General features: G+C 48.7%; 2 protein-coding genes across 2 annotated transcripts; one reads left to right on the plus strand and one right to left on the minus strand.

The window, feature by feature from the left end:
- Positions 1-1895: 1895 nt before the first annotated feature.
- elob (elongin B) lies at positions 1896-11449 on the minus strand. Its single transcript, XM_027178432.2, has 4 exons — positions 11294-11449; positions 8617-8751; positions 2876-2984; positions 1896-2540 (listed from the first exon to the last, which is right to left on the minus strand). Exons 1-4 carry the CDS (start codon positions 11354-11356, stop codon positions 2428-2430), a joined length of 420 nt encoding a protein of 139 aa, XP_027034233.1. The 5' UTR covers positions 11357-11449; the 3' UTR covers positions 1896-2427.
- A 710-nt stretch (positions 11450-12159) lies between these two features.
- LOC113663198 lies at positions 12160-14301 on the plus strand. Its single transcript, XM_027178410.2, has 5 exons — positions 12160-12358; positions 13212-13296; positions 13377-13547; positions 13623-13824; positions 14128-14301. The coding sequence occupies exons 1-5, from the start codon at positions 12267-12269 to the stop codon at positions 14241-14243; spliced, it is 666 nt and encodes a 221-aa protein (XP_027034211.2). The 5' UTR covers positions 12160-12266; the 3' UTR covers positions 14244-14301.
- Positions 14302-15016: the final 715 nt, after the last annotated feature.

Genomic DNA, 15016 nt, shown 5'->3' on the forward strand with positions numbered 1-15016 from the left:
GAGTAAAGACACACACTGAGGTCAGAGAGTAAAGACACACACTGAGGTCAGAGTAAAGACACACACTGAGGTCAGAGTAAAGACACACACTGAGGTCAGAGTAAAGACACACACTGAGGTCAGAGGGTAAAGACACACACTGAGGTCAGAGTAAAGACACACACTGAGGTCAGAGTAAAGACACACACTGAGGTCAGGGTAAAGACACACACTGAGGTCAGAGGGTAAAGACACACACTGAGGTCAGAGAGTAAAGACACACACTGAGGTCAGAGAGTAAAGACACACACTGAGGTCAGAGAGTAAAGACACACACTGAGGTCAGAGAGTAAAGACACACACTGAGGTCAGAGAGTAAAGACACACACTGAGGTCAGAGAGTAAAGACACACACTGAGGTCAGAGAGTAAAGACACACACTGAGGTCAGAGTAAAGACACACACTGAGGTCAGAGTAAAGACACACACTGAGGTCAGAGAGTAAAGACACACACTGAGGTCATGTTGAGAAGATTAACCAGTGTGTAAATCTTACTTCCTTAATCTCACCAAACTATATGTAAATAAAACTTCATATTCAGCACATTATTAATGGCAGGTAATAAAAATAATCGTATTAATCATCAGATCAGTGAAGAGAATCAGGGGAGTACAGATCACAGTGCAGCACTTTGTTCCTCAGGGGTTTCTGCTGTTTTTAATTTGAACTGAAAGTGAGGAACAATTTTCACCACCGAGAGCGACAGAAGGGGGGGGGGGGTTCTCTGGTTCATTCTGTAGAATAATCACACTGACACACGTAATGTTATTGGTGTGAAAACGTCAGCGTTGTCTCAAACAAGTCAGCTGTTTATACAGGATACAGCTTACAGACACCTTGTGTTTAACAAGACTCTCACACACACACACTTTCTCTCACACACACACACTCTCACACACACAAACACAGACGCTCTCACACACAGACGCTCTCACACACACACACAGACACACACACACACAGACGCTCTCACACACAGACGCTCTCACACACACACAGACACACACACACACACACACACACAGACACACACACACACAGACACACACACACAGACACTCACACACAGACACTCTCACAGACACTCTCACACACACACACACACACAGACACTCTCACACACACACAGACACTCTCACACACACACACAGACACTCTCACACACACACAGACACTCTCACACACACACACACAGACACTCTCACACACACACACACAGACACTCTCACACACACACACACAGACACTCTCACACACACACACACAGACACTCTCACACACACACACACAGACACTCTCACACACACACACACACACACAGACACTCTCACACACACTCACACACACACAGACACTCACACACACACAGACACTCTCACACACACACAGACACTCTCCCACACACAGACACTCTCACACACACAGACACTCTCACACACACACAGACACTCTCACACACACACAGACACTCTCACACACACACAGACACTCACACACACACACACACAGACACTCACACACAGACACTCACACACACACACAGACACTCTCACACACACACAGACACTCACACACACACACACACACACACACACACACACACAGACACTCACACACACACACAGACACTCTCACACACACACAGACACTCTCACACACACACAGACACTCTTCCCCTTTGGTTTAAACAAAAAAAAAATGATGGAAATAAACACATGGACATGTTTTTTTTTTGGTTGGTTTTTTTAACTAACACTGGATAACTTACACACAAAAAATCCAAAACAATATGATCAGCATCAACAATATCAGAACACACACACACACACACACACACACACACACACAGTGAGGGGAAAATAAACACGTTAATACCAGCAGTTCTCGGGATAACATCTCACATTCTCCATGGTGAATGAAGTGCACATGCAGCTCCAGGAGACACGGCTGGTTCTCCAAAACACACACGATCCGACTCAACACCTGAATTATTAAGCCCTTCAGGAGTCGGCTCACGTGTGCATCTAACTCGACTTAATCCCATGCTGAACGGCCAAAGTAATGAGATAATATTACAAATGATGAACAATCTCACAGCACATACTGTTAATACGACTTGTGTCTCTCTCTCACACACACACACACACACACACACACACACACACACACACACTCAAGGTTGTGTGAGGTGTTTAAACATAGTGTGAAGGTTGAAGCATCGATGGAAAAATTACAACATTTATTTCAGTGTCACATCACACAGGATCAAACACACACACACACACTCCACCTCTCATACACCCCACACCCTGCTATATCCAAGAACACACACACAGCCCAGATTCCCACACACATACACGCCCACAGATCCTGCATTCTCCCGTCTTTCACTGTACAGCCTGCTCGTTCCCCGTGCTGCCCGAGTCCTGGGGCTTCATCACATCTGGCAGCTCTGGAGGACTGGAGAAAGTGTCCACACGCAGAGGTTCAAACACTTCGTCTGAGAAAAACAGAAAACACTTCGTCATTAAAACGGAAAAGTGTGTGTACACACACAGGGAAGTTTACATCTGAATAAATGTCTTGAGAATGAAGATGTTACTAAGAAGAACATTAATGATATAGTATGGATGTTGATTGCCATGGTAACAGTACATTCGGTTAAATACATCGGTGAGTTGAATGAGGACGTGTTTTGGGATACGTGACACGATGAATAACGTTAGCTCGTTTAAATTTCATCTTCATGACAGTGTTAGATGACAAGGCGGGGTTTACTGATCTGCATATTCATATTCTTGTCTGATGTTTGAAATCAGAGACACGTGAACTGACCGCTGATGCGGAAGGCGAGTCCCACTGTAGCAGGAGCCTGAGGTCTCGCTGTCTGGTTTGTGAAACCGTAATCTCCAAGTGTCTTACTGTCTTCTAACAACATGTCATCCTGCAGAGAGGGGGGGGGGGGGAGAGAGAAAGAGAGAGAGGGGGGAAAGAGAGAGAGGGGGGAAAGAGAGAGAGAGGGAGAGAGAGAAAGAGAGAGAGGGGGGGGGAGGGAGAGAGAGGGGGGGAGAGAGAGAGAGAGAGAGAGAGAGAGAGAGAGAGAGAGAGAGAGAGAGAGAGAGAGGAGTATATATAAGGTTATAGTCCACAGGACAGGAAATAAAGAAATAAAGAGAGTACAAATTAACAAAAGAAAGAAATATAAAAACTGATAAAAAAAACAGAAGAAAGGTAACCAAAAGGAATGTGTTTGTGAGCGAGAGATTTCCCTTCACTGCTGAGACAAATATCAGAATAACAAAATAAGTTGTTTATCAACTCGTCAAATAACATTTTAACCATCTGGAGCAACAGTAATAGAATGTTGGAGAGCGCATCTGCTGCGTGTGCGAGGAAAAGCGCGTCCGTGTCAGTGTGCGCGCGCGAGAGAGAGCGTCCGTGTCAGTGTGCGCGAGAAAGAGCGTGTCCGTGTCAGTGTGCGCGCGCGAGAGAGAGCGTCCGTGTCAGTGTGCGCGCGCGAGAGAGAGCGTCCGTGTCAGTGTGCGCAAGAAAGAGCGTGTCCGTGTCAGTGTGCGCGCGCGAGAGAGAGCGTCCGTGTCAGTGTGCGCGCGCGAGAGAGAGCGTCCGTGTCAGTGTGTGCGCGCGCGAGAGAGAGCGTCCGTGTCAGTGTGCGCGCGCGAGAGAGAGCGTCCGTGTCAGTGTGCGCGAGAAAGAGCGCGTCTGTGTCAGTGTGCGCGCGCGAGAGAGAGCGTCCGTGTCCGTGTGCGCGCGCGAGAGAGAGCATCCGTGTCCGTGTCAGTGTGCGTGCAAGAGAGAGAGCGTCCGTGTCAGTGTGCGCGCGCGCGAGAGAGCATCCGTGTCCGTGTCCGTGTGCGCGCGCGAGAGAGAGCGTCTGTGTCAGTGTCAGTGTGCGTGCAAGAGAGAGAGCGTCCGTGTCAGTGTGCGCGCGCGAGAGAGAGCATCCGTGTCCGTGTCAGTGTGCGTGCAAGAGAGAGAGCGTCCGTGTCAGTGTGCGCGCGCGAGAGAGAGCATCCGTGTCCGTGTCAGTGTGCGTGCAAGAGAGAGAGCGTCCGTGTCAGTGTGCGCGAGAGAGAGAGAGCATCCGTGTCCGTGTCAGTGTGCGTGTAAGAGAGAGAGCGTCCGTGTCAGTGTGCGCGCGCGAGAGAGAGCGTCCGTGTCAGTGTGCGCGCGAGAGAGAGAGCGTCCGTGTCAGTGTGCGCGCGAGAGAGAGAGCGTCCGTGTCAGTGTGCGCGCGAGAGAGAGAGCGTCCGTGTCAGTGTGCGCGAGAGAGAGAGAGCGTCCGTGTCAGTGCAAGAGAGAGAGCGTCCGTGTCCGTGTGCACGAGAAAGAGCGCGTCCGTGTCAGTGTGCACGCGCAAGAGAGAGCGTCCGTGTTGGTGTGCGCGAGAGAGAGAGAGAGCGTCCGTGTCAGTGTGCACGAGAAAGAGCGTGTCCGTGTCAGTGTGCGCACGCGAGAGAGAGAGCGTCCGTGTCAGTGTGCGTGCAAGAGAGAGAGCGTCCGTGTCAGTGTGCGCGAGAAAGAGCGCGTCCGTGTCAGTCTGCGCGCGCGAGAGAGAGCGTCCGTGTCAGTGTGCGCGCGAGAGAGAGACCGTCCGTGTCAGTGCGCGCGCGCGAGAGAGACTGTCCGTGTCAGTGCGTGCGAGAGACCGTCCGTGTCAGTGCGCGCGCGAGAGAGAGACCGTCCATGTCAGTGCGCGCACGAGAGAGAGACCGTCCATGTCAGTGCGCGCACGAGAGAGAGTCCGTGAGAGTGCACGCGAGAGAGATAGAGCGTCCGTTTCAGTGCGCGCGAGAGAGAGAGAGAGCGCCCGTGTCAGTGTGCGCGCGCAAGAGAGAGCGTCCGTGAGAGTGCACGCGAGAGAGAGAGCGTCCATGTCAGTGTGCGCGCGCAAGAAACCGCATCCGTGACAGTGTGCGCGCGCGAGAGAGCGTATCCGTGACAGTGTGTGCGCGCGAGAGAGCGTCCGTGTCAGTGTGCGTGCGAGAGGGAGAGAGAGCGCGTCCGTGTCAGTGTGTGCGCACGAGAGAGCGTCCGTGTCAGTGTGCGTGCGAGAGGGAGAGAGAGCGCGTCCATGTCAGTGTGCGTGCGAGAGGGAGAGAGAGAGCGCCCGTGTCAGTGTGCGTGCGAGCGAGAGCGTCCGTGTCAGTGTGCGCGCGAGAGAGAGCGTCCGTGTCAGTGTGCGTGCGAGAGAGAGCGTCCGTGTCAGTGTGCGCGCGAGAGAGAGCGTGTCAGTGTGTGTGTGCGCGAGAGAGAGAGAGAGACAGCGTCCGTGTCAGTGTGTGCACGAGAGAGAGAGAGAGAGAGACAGCGTCCGTGTCAGTGTGTGTGCGAGAGAGAGAGAGAGACAGCGTCCGTGTCAGTGTGTGCGCGAGAGAGAGAGAGAGACAGCGTCCGTGTCAGTGTGCGTGCGAGAGAGAGAGCGTCCGTGTCAGTGTGCGTGCGAGAGAGAGCGTGTCAGTGTGTGTGTGCGCGAGAGAGAGAGAGACAGCGTCCGTGTCAGTGTGTGCGCGCGAGAGAGAGAGACAGCGTCCGTGTCAGTGTGTGTGTGCGAGAGAGAGAGAGAGCGTCCGTGTCAGTGTGCACACGAGAGAGAGCGTGTCAGTGTGTGTGTGTGCGAGAGAGAGAGACAGCGTCCGTGTCAGTGTGTGTGTGCGAGAGAGAGAGAGACAGCGTCTGTGTCAGTGTGTGCGCGAGAGAGAGAGACAGCGTCCGTGTCAGTGTGTGCACGAGAGAGAGAGAGCGTCCGTGTCAGTGTGTGTGTGCGAGAGAGAGAGACAGCGTCCGTGTCAGTGTGTGTGTGCGAGAGAGAGAGAGAGACAGCGTCCGTGTCAGTGTGTGCGAGAGAGAGAGAGAGAGAGCGTCCGTGTCAGTGTGTGCGAGAGAGAGAGAGACAGCGTCCGTGTCAGTGTGTGCGCGAGAGAGAGACAGCGTCCGTGTCAGTGTGTGCGCGAGAGAGAGACAGCGTCCGTGTCAGTGTGCACACGAGAGAGAGCGTGTCAGTGTGTGCGTGCGCGAGAGAGAGAGACAGCGTCCGTGTCAGTGTGCGCGCGCGCGAGAGAGAGAGACAGCGTCCGTGTCAGTGTGCGCGCGTGAGAGAGAGAGAGAGAGAGAGACAGCGTCCGTGTCAGTGTGCGCGCGCGCGAGAGAGAGAGAGAGAGAAAGAGACAGCGTCCGTGTCAGTGTGCGCGCGAGAGAGAGAGAGAGAAACAGCGTCCGTGTCAGTGTGCGCGCGCGCGAGAGAGAGAGAGACAGCGTCCGTGTCAGTGTGCGCGCGCGCGAGAGAGAGAGACAGCGTCCGTGTCAGTGTGCGCGCGCGCGAGAGAGAGCGTCCGTGTCAGTGTGCGCGCGCGCGAGAGAGAGAGACAGCGTCCGTGTCAGTGTGTGCGCGAGAGAGAGAGAGACAGCGTCCGTGTCAGTGTGTGCGCGAGAGAGAGACAGCGTCCGTGTCAGTGTGCGCGCACGAGAGAGAGAGAGACAGCGTCCGTATCAGTGTGCGCGCGCGCGAGAGAGAGAGACAGCGTCCGTATCAGTGTGCGCGCGCGCGAGAGAGAGAGACAGCGTCCGTATCAGTGTGCGCGCGCGAGAGAGAGAGACAGCGTCCGTGTCAGTGTGCGCGAGAGAGAGAGACAGCGTCCGTGTCAGTGTGCACACGAGAGAGAGCGTGTCAGTGTGTGTGTGTGCGAGAGAGAGAGACAGCGTCCGTGTCAGTGTGTGTGTGCGAGAGAGAGAGAGAGCGTCCGTGTCAGTGTGCACACGAGAGAGAGCGTGTCAGTGTGTGTGTGTGCGAGAGAGAGAGACAGCGTCCGTGTCAGTGTGTGTGTGTGCGAGAGAGAGAGACAGCGTCTGTGTCAGTGTGTGCGCGAGAGAGAGAGAGCGTCCGTGTCAGTGTGTGTGTGCGAGAGAGAGAGACAGCGTCTGTGTCAGTGTGTGTGTGCGAGAGAGAGAGAGAGACAGCGTCCTTGTCAGTGTGTGCGCGAGAGAGAGAGAGAGACAGCGTCCGTGTCAGTGTGTGCGCGAGAGAGAGAGAGACAGCGTCCATGTCAGTGTGCACACGAGAGAGAGCGTGTCAGTGTGTGCGCGCGCGCGAGAGAGAGAGAGACAGCGTCCGTGTCAGTGTGCGCACGCGCGAAAGAGAGAGACAGCGTCCGTGTCAGTGTGCGCGCGCGCGCGAGAGAGAGAGACAGCGTCCGTGTAAGTGTGCGCGCGCGAGAGAGAGAGACAGCGTCCGTGTCAGTGTGCGCGCGCGAGAGAGAGAGACAGCGTCCGTGTCAGTGTGTGCGAGAGAGAGAGAGACAGCGTCCGTATCAGTGTGCGCGAGCGAGAGAGAGAGAGACAGCGTCCGTGTCAGTGTGCGCGAGAGAGAGAGAGAGACAGCGTCCGTGTCAGTGTGCGTGAGAGAGAGAGAGAGAGACAGCGTCCGTGTCAGTGTGTGTGCGAGAGAGAGAGACAGCGTCCGTGTCAGTGTGTGCGAGAGAGAGAGAGACAGCGTCCGTGTCAGTGTGCGCGAGAGAGAGAGAGAGAGACAGCGTCCGTGTCAGTGTGTGCGCGAGAGAGAGAGACAGCGTCCGTGTCAGTGTGTGCGCGAGAGAGAGAGAGAGACAGCGTCCGTGTCAGTGTGCGCGCGCGAGAGAGAGAGAGAGACAGCGTCCGTGTCAGTGTGCGCGCGCGAGAGAGAGAGAGAGACAGCGTCCGTGTCAGTGTGCGCGCGAGAGAGAGAGAGAGACAGCGTCCGTGTCAGTGTGCGCGCGAGAGAGAGAGAGACAGCGTCCGTGTCAGTGTGCGCGCGCGAGAGAGAGAGAGACAGCGTCCGTGTCAGTGTGTGCGAGAGAGAGAGAGAGACAGCGTCCGTGTCAGTGTGCGCGCACGAGAGAGAGAGACAGCGTCCGTGTCAGTGTGCGCGAGCGAGAGAGAGAGAGACAGCGTCCGTATCAGTGTGCGCGAGCGAGAGAGAGAGAGACAGCGTCCGTGTCAGTGTGCGCGAGAGAGAGAGAGACAGCGTCCGTGTCAGTGTGCGCGAGAGAGAGAGAGACAGCGTCCGTGTCAGTGTGCGTGAGAGAGAGAGAGACAGCGTCCGTGTCAGTGTGTGTGCGAGAGAGAGAGACAGCGTCCGTGTCAGTGTGTGCGAGAGAGAGAGAGACAGCGTCCGTGTCAGTGTGTGCGAGAGAGAGAGAGACAGCGTCCGTGTCAGTGTGCGCGCGAGAGAGACAGCGTCCGTGTCAGTGTGCGCGCGAGAGAGAGAGACAGCGTCCGTGTCAGTGTGCGCGCGAGAGAGAGAGAGACAGCGTCCGTGTCAGGGTGCACGAGAGAGAGAGAGAGAGACAGCGTCCGTGTCAGGGTGCACGAGAGAGAGAGAGAGAGACAGCGTCCGTGTCAGTGTGTGCGCGCGAGAGAGAGAGACAGCGTCCGTGTCAGTGTGCGCGCGAGAGAGAGAGAGACAGCGTCCGTGTCAGTGTGCGCGCGAGAGAGAGAGAGAGAGACAGCGTCCGTGTCAGGGTGCACGCGAGAGAGAGAGAGACAGCGTCCGTGTCAGGGTGCGTGAGAGAGAGAGCGATCACCTTGTACAGTCTCTGCTCCTCAGGCACTCTCTTCAGTATACCCTCGACGATGCGCTTCAGCTCATACACTGTGGTCGACTCCTTGGCGTCTGTGAAGATGGTCGTCTTGTGACGTCGGATCATCAGGAACACGTCCTGGGAGAAAGAACGAGACGTCACTTTACTATTTTTCTCACGCTGCAGGTGAAAGTGGATCAGTGCGACTGTGTGAAGTCACATTACATTGGAATTAGTTCCTTTCACTTTAAATCTCATGAGGACTTAAAAACAATTCATGTTTAACAACAAAGACATTATTAATGCTTTAGAGAAGCTTTTTATTACAGAATCTGAGACAGAACTGAGATTCAGTTAGAAACATTTAGTCTGTTCTGCATCGTGAACAACAATCATATGAATACAAACAGCGGTAACTTTTTATTCACACTTTTTGTATTTATCCTCATTTTTAATTGTTTATTTTTTTCCTTATTTATCCTTTTATTGCACTTTCTCTGTTCATTACAAGTAACAGACGTAAAACACGTTTCACTACATGTCGATTTACGAATTAAATCGATTTTCCCTCCTACGTAAAAATCAATCTGCAGATTGCAAAGAAATTGTTCAAAACAAGGTGCTGCAGTAAATTAGTCGTAATGCAACAGACTTTAAACACACTTTGCAGCGGGATGTTGTGTGTTCTGCGTCTGACGCCACAAAACCGCACCAATTCCATGACACATGACGCCTTTCTTGGGAACGACTTCTTCCCTGTTCGCTGCCATGTTGCTTGTGTATCTCTATGGCAAACGCGCGGGGGGAGGGAGGGCTGAGCCCATTCGGAACTACGGAAGCCCAGAGGGGAACGTCAGCGGATGTTAAAGAGAAAACCGATTTTCATTCAAACAAGTCGACGTAAACTACAGATTCGAGTTATACAGATCCGATATATAAGCATAAAAAATGGAATGCAATTTAGGAAAATAAATAAATAAACCAAAGCAAGACAGATAAATAAAAAAGTATAAACTACATAAAAAAACTATATAAAACTATATATGTACATTATTAACCACATATAACCATTATTTCCTTCCCTCTCTCACTCTCTCACACACTAACTCTCACACACACACTTAATAAATGAAATCCTGTCCAATCCAAAGTTAAATAAATCGCAGCATTTAAATTAATTTCCCTGACTTTGAAGTCCTGCTCTAACCAGTGAACTGTAGAGGTGTGTGTGCTGGACCACAGCCCCTCATGGAAACATCACTAAAATGACTGATTTAACCCAAACTCGTATGAACCTTATCGATTTATCCGACAGGTCGGCTTTAATAAGACTGTTTGCTCTCTGTCTAATCCATCAACCAGACATCAACACACAACGCACGCTGTACCAGGTAATCAGTTTGAGTTGTCTACACAAAAGGTGTCCTTTAAGTATAAATTAGAGTTCACTCTCGAAAGTAAAGGATGTTAGAGAGAGAGAAAGAGATTTCCCTTTACTACTGAGACAAATAAAAGAATGGGTTGTTTATTTGGGAATTTATTAATGTTCCTGATCCTTACCGTTTAAATGTTTACTGTTCTCATGCCAGATATGTGTGTATGTATCTATATATGTATGTGTATATATATGTATGTATGTGTGTGTGTGTATATATATATATATATATATGTACTGTCTTATGTATGCATGTATGTACTGTCTTATGTATGTGTGTATGTATGTACTGTCTTGTATGTATGTACTGTCTTATGTATGTGTGTATGTATGTACTGTCTTGTATGTATGTACTGTCTTATGTATGTATGTATGTATGTATGTATGTATGTATGTATGTATACCAAGAGCACCTTAAAAACCACAATAAACTCACACTTACAGTATGCTAATAAATCTGATTCTGAAACTGACATGTGTGTAAACTAACCTGTGTGTCTGCAGTAACGTTACAACTCACACGGCCATCAAAAAGTCTTCAACAAACTAAACTTTCGTCACAAATCAACACGAGACAGTTTTAGATCTTTTCTTGCGGCGTCCGTTTGAACAACGTTGAAAAGAAAAGCGAGTAAAAATTGTTTTAAACAAAAGAAACTGACTTTTTATTTTACAACCGAATAAAGTCCACAGCTGAAGTGTAACAACACGCTGTAATGAAACACTTTCTCCTGTTTAACTCTCTATACTTTATATCTATAATATATTCACTCCTGTCACTAAACACTTCTATTGTGATGCCGTTACATTTAGCTCGACTAGCCTAATGCTAAATGCTAAAGGCTAAGCTAACTAGCTGACATGTCACCCAGCTGGTTCGGATCGTACACGCTTCAGATTTTAATTTCCTATTTAATCTCAAACGTTTATTTAATAATCACTTTTACTTTTGTGAACGAGAACAAAAGCATTTCGGAGCGTCTTCTCAAACTAGCTAAGCTAAGCTAAGCTAAGCTAAGCTAACGTTAGCGTGCTAAAAATAAAGGGAATCTGCGTCGTCAGCGCTTTTCTGACCATTCCGTAAACAATGGACTTTTAATCCTGACACAAAATCAAATCAAACACAATTTCAGATTAAAAGAATCAGACAATAAAAGTGTATAAAACCCGTAAGATATAAAATGACACCGTGCCTGAGGTGTTTTTTTTTTATTATTTTTTTTATTTTTACTAATCCTCACTCACCATTTCTCTGCCGGCTGCTAGTCTTCCTCTTTCCCACAATGCACCGCAAACATCACAACACATCGCGCACCCGTCCGATTCGCTCCCTTGTTCCCTTCGCTCACGCACTACACCCGATAAGCGACGGCGGCTCCTTGTGCACTTTATAGTGCACTTAAATTTACCACACAGTGCAGTTTGGGACGCGGATAAGAGCGTGGGCCAAATTGGTGTTTAACACCGAGGCATCAAATGGCTTTTAATTACCGCGGTGTGAATTTAATTATTTTAATCACTTCATAAAGATGATAAATGCTCCATTTAAACTAAAAGCAAAAAAAAAAAAAAACACAAAACATCCAAACTCTTACAAAATAACACATATATGAATATTGTAATACATGTTAATTAATAATTTAAACTTTCGAGTTTAAAATCGAAATATTTGTTTAAATAAACAACTTATTTTAATAGAAGGTATTTGGGTTTTTGTGTATTCATGTGTAAACTACTGAACTGATTTAGTGAGTAAGTTCATTAAAGCTTAGATAACAGAAATAAGCTTAATTACAGCTGATCCTGATTTTATTTATAAGGGTCACATGTACAATCCTCTCTGAGCCCTACATAAGTGCACTATATTAAGGGTCACATGTACAATCCTCTCTGAGCCCTACATAAGTGCACTATATTAAGGGTCACATGTACAATCCTCTGTGAGCCCTACATAAGTGCACTATATTAAGGGTCACATGTACAATCCTCTGTGAGCCCTACATAAGTGCACTATATTAAGGGTCACATGTACAATCCTCTGTGAGCCCTACATAAGTGCACTATATTACTGTCTCCTTTTATAGCGCACTTAATATCCAACAGAACGCCATTTTAAACCCCCAAAAGATTCAATATTTGTGACATTTGCTTTTAAAGACTTAACTCCAAATCACTTGATGAAGAAATTAGGACTAAATATTTCGCTAAAACCCTAAAGATGGCTTTAATGTTGAAACGTTCTATGGTTGACTGTTGCCATGGCAACAGCACCACACGCGCACGGGAGCGAATCTCGAGGATGCCTAAAGGGTAAAGAGCTGCAGAGATGATAAAGATTTATAAACTCCTGTAGAGTCATTTCTCTTATTAGTGTGGCCACTTACAGGCTTCCTCCTGTTCTATTAATTATTATTATTATTATTATTATTATTATTATTGTTGTTGTTGTTGTTGTTATAAACCATTGTGAAAAAGTTCCAATTGGAAAATGTTAATTCTACAGTATATAAAGTAAATGCATATAATTCTACAGTATATAAAGTAAATGCATATAATTCTACAGTATATAAAGTGCAGTAGGTTCCTAGCATCCGTTTATTAAATATAAACAAACAAATAAAAGTGATGTTGAGTTAAAAGCCCAGATCAACAATTGAGCCTCTACACACTGAATGTAACCTATTAAAATATGCAAATAATTTTATTAACCTTTTTCAGACGCTGCTATTCTTTTTTTAAATCAAACATTCAGACTGTGGATGCTTTATTTTACCGTGTCTGATGTACGGGGACTAAATGTTCCTGGTCCCCATCACTGGCCTGGTGCCATCACATTAGACAGATTTTATACCTTTAGTTTGCATTGTTTACTTGAATAAGTTCCTATCATGTTTTAATCGTACGTTGATGCGCTTTTAACTCTAATTCTGAATGTTGAAACATCTTTCCTGAGCCAAACAAGCGACACACAAACCTACCATTTCTGAGACTAAACATCGGTCATGAACAGACTTTCTTACGATTGTACAATTTAAATGTGCGCTGTTTAAAATGTGTAGATCTCATGCAGCATTATGTAAATGAGCGTTACGTGAGCTACGATGTGACCAGAAGCCGTGTGAGATGTGAAGCTGATCTTGGAGTGTGTGTGGTTTCTTCACAGTAAGCTGTGTAAGGTACGGCCTATGCATCAGACCACGCTCTGTCTGGGAGATCAGACGCCCTGTTACTCCACCACACACTCCCAGGTGAGACGAGGTTACGCCACACACACACCTGAGCTGGCTGCAGCTTTCAGTCTCCTCTCATCACATATTTCCTGCTGTAGAGTTTCTGCGGCAGGAGGGACGACGGACAGCCACTGATCTTCCGCCTGAGGGATCCGGGTTATCCCTCGCAGCATCACAGCAGTCTGCACCTCAGGAACATCTCTGAAGGCATCTCCTCGTTCTCCTCCACACACTCAAGAGACGTCCACGGCCTCAAAGACGTCACACCGGTACGAGCAAACTTGTAATGCCTAGTTATTAACGTTACCGATCCCAAACAGAATTTCTGACCTGTTTGATCGCAGCCTGATGTGCTAAGGAGTCTCAGAACCAGGAACTGGACTCGGAACCGTGAAGGTCTGGCCATGAAAGAAGTGACTACTCCTCCTGAAGACACAGCCTACAGCAGCTTGTATCGCTCAGATTACTGCGCTGCCGAGACGAGCGCTCGGTGCCAGCAGGCTTCGGGTCGACCCTCAGACTGGCACAGACACAACATCCTCACAGGTATTTATTTATACAGGGTCACAGCGCAGAACAGTGAACACGCGGACGTCTTCTGGGTCACGCCTAACGTTCACACGTTTCTCCTCACACGAACCTTCACCACATCGATGTTTGTTTTTTAAATACACCTATACTGTAGGTGCACAGTCCTGTGAATGAGCTGTTGCTATAGAAACAATAAAATAATGAGCACGTTAATGATTAATACGTTTGTGATGTGCAGCTGCTTTACTGTCAGACCTGATGAACACCTTCTGACCAAGCAGAGTGCAGATTAAATGTAAATGATTTTTCCCCTCACAGGAGAGGAAAGTGCACCAGCAGGTCCTCCTCTGGAGCCGAAGAGGAAGCGTGTAGAGACGGAGATCTGTCCTGCTCGGCGTTGGGACAGAGACTGCACCTCGCTGTGTCTGTACTGAGGCACCTCGACGTCACAGGATGCACTTAAATCACTCAATAAAACGCATCCAGATTTAACTGATGTGTCTTAATGACTTCACTGAGCCAAGCTTGGACATGAATAAAATCAGCTTTGCGCTTTTAACTGTTATTACTAGACATTAATAGCATGTTAAAGAATAACGGGTTTATACGACTGAGATCATCGGTTTGGAGAATGGAGTCATGTTACCGACACTAACAGACGCCCCTTCGCTTGGCCGACGTCTCCGTGTCGGCTGAGGTGATGCGTCCGAGACACCGTGGTGTGAAAATACAAACAAACAGTGACGAGAAACACAGGAGCATCAGAATAAACATGGGCGGGACTTCAGACGTACGCGGTAGGTCACGGACACCTGATGCAACATCGTGTGCATTAGGAACAAAACAGGACATTGTCTGCAACCTGATAAATAATTCAGAGCTGCATCGGGTTGGGTGTGTGTGTGTGTGTGTGTGTGTGTGTGTGTGACTGTGACATCATGCTTATGCTAACTCTAGCTGAACAGCTGTAGGTTCTGAGCAGAGCGTCATGTACTCGGACTCTAACTGCTAACCCTTTAAAGAGTCCGATTCTGAAACGCACCTTAGACATCGTAGCTGCTCCTGTTAATCCTGCCCACGCTCACCTACACAGGGACCGTTTGGCTGGAGGAGTAAAAAGTGTGGTCACAAGAAATAAATCCTGTCTTAACCTACGGTTTAAAAACCAGAACTGGATAAGAATGTGAGGATCAGAAACAGCAGCCAA

This window comes from Tachysurus fulvidraco, chromosome 15 (genome assembly GCF_022655615.1).
Source record: "Tachysurus fulvidraco isolate hzauxx_2018 chromosome 15, HZAU_PFXX_2.0, whole genome shotgun sequence".
Taxonomy (NCBI): Eukaryota; Metazoa; Chordata; class Actinopteri; order Siluriformes; family Bagridae; genus Tachysurus; species Tachysurus fulvidraco.

What these genes read in the sequence shown, in the direction of transcription:
- LOC113663198 (XM_027178410.2), top strand. Translation starts at nt 12,267, where the DNA reads ATGGCTTTAATGTTGAAACGTTCTATGGTTGACTGTTGCCATGGCAAC. An exon ending in ATCTCGAGGATGCCTAAAGG is followed by an intron (nt 12,359 to 13,211) that starts GTAAAGAGCTGC and finishes GTTTCTTCACAG; the next exon opens with TAAGCTGTGTAAGGTACGGC. An exon ending in ACTCCACCACACACTCCCAG is followed by an intron (nt 13,297 to 13,376) that starts GTGAGACGAGGT and finishes TTCCTGCTGTAG; the next exon opens with AGTTTCTGCGGCAGGAGGGA.
- elob (XM_027178432.2), bottom strand. Translation starts at nt 11,356, where the DNA reads ATGTGTTGTGATGTTTGCGGTGCATTGTGGGAAAGAGGAAGACTAGCA. An exon ending in AGGAGCAGAGACTGTACAAG is followed by an intron (nt 2,985 to 8,616) that starts GTGATCGCTCTC and finishes CCCTCTCTGCAG; the next exon opens with GATGACATGTTGTTAGAAGA. An exon ending in ACTCGCCTTCCGCATCAGCG is followed by an intron (nt 2,541 to 2,875) that starts GTCAGTTCACGT and finishes TGTTTTTCTCAG; the next exon opens with ACGAAGTGTTTGAACCTCTG.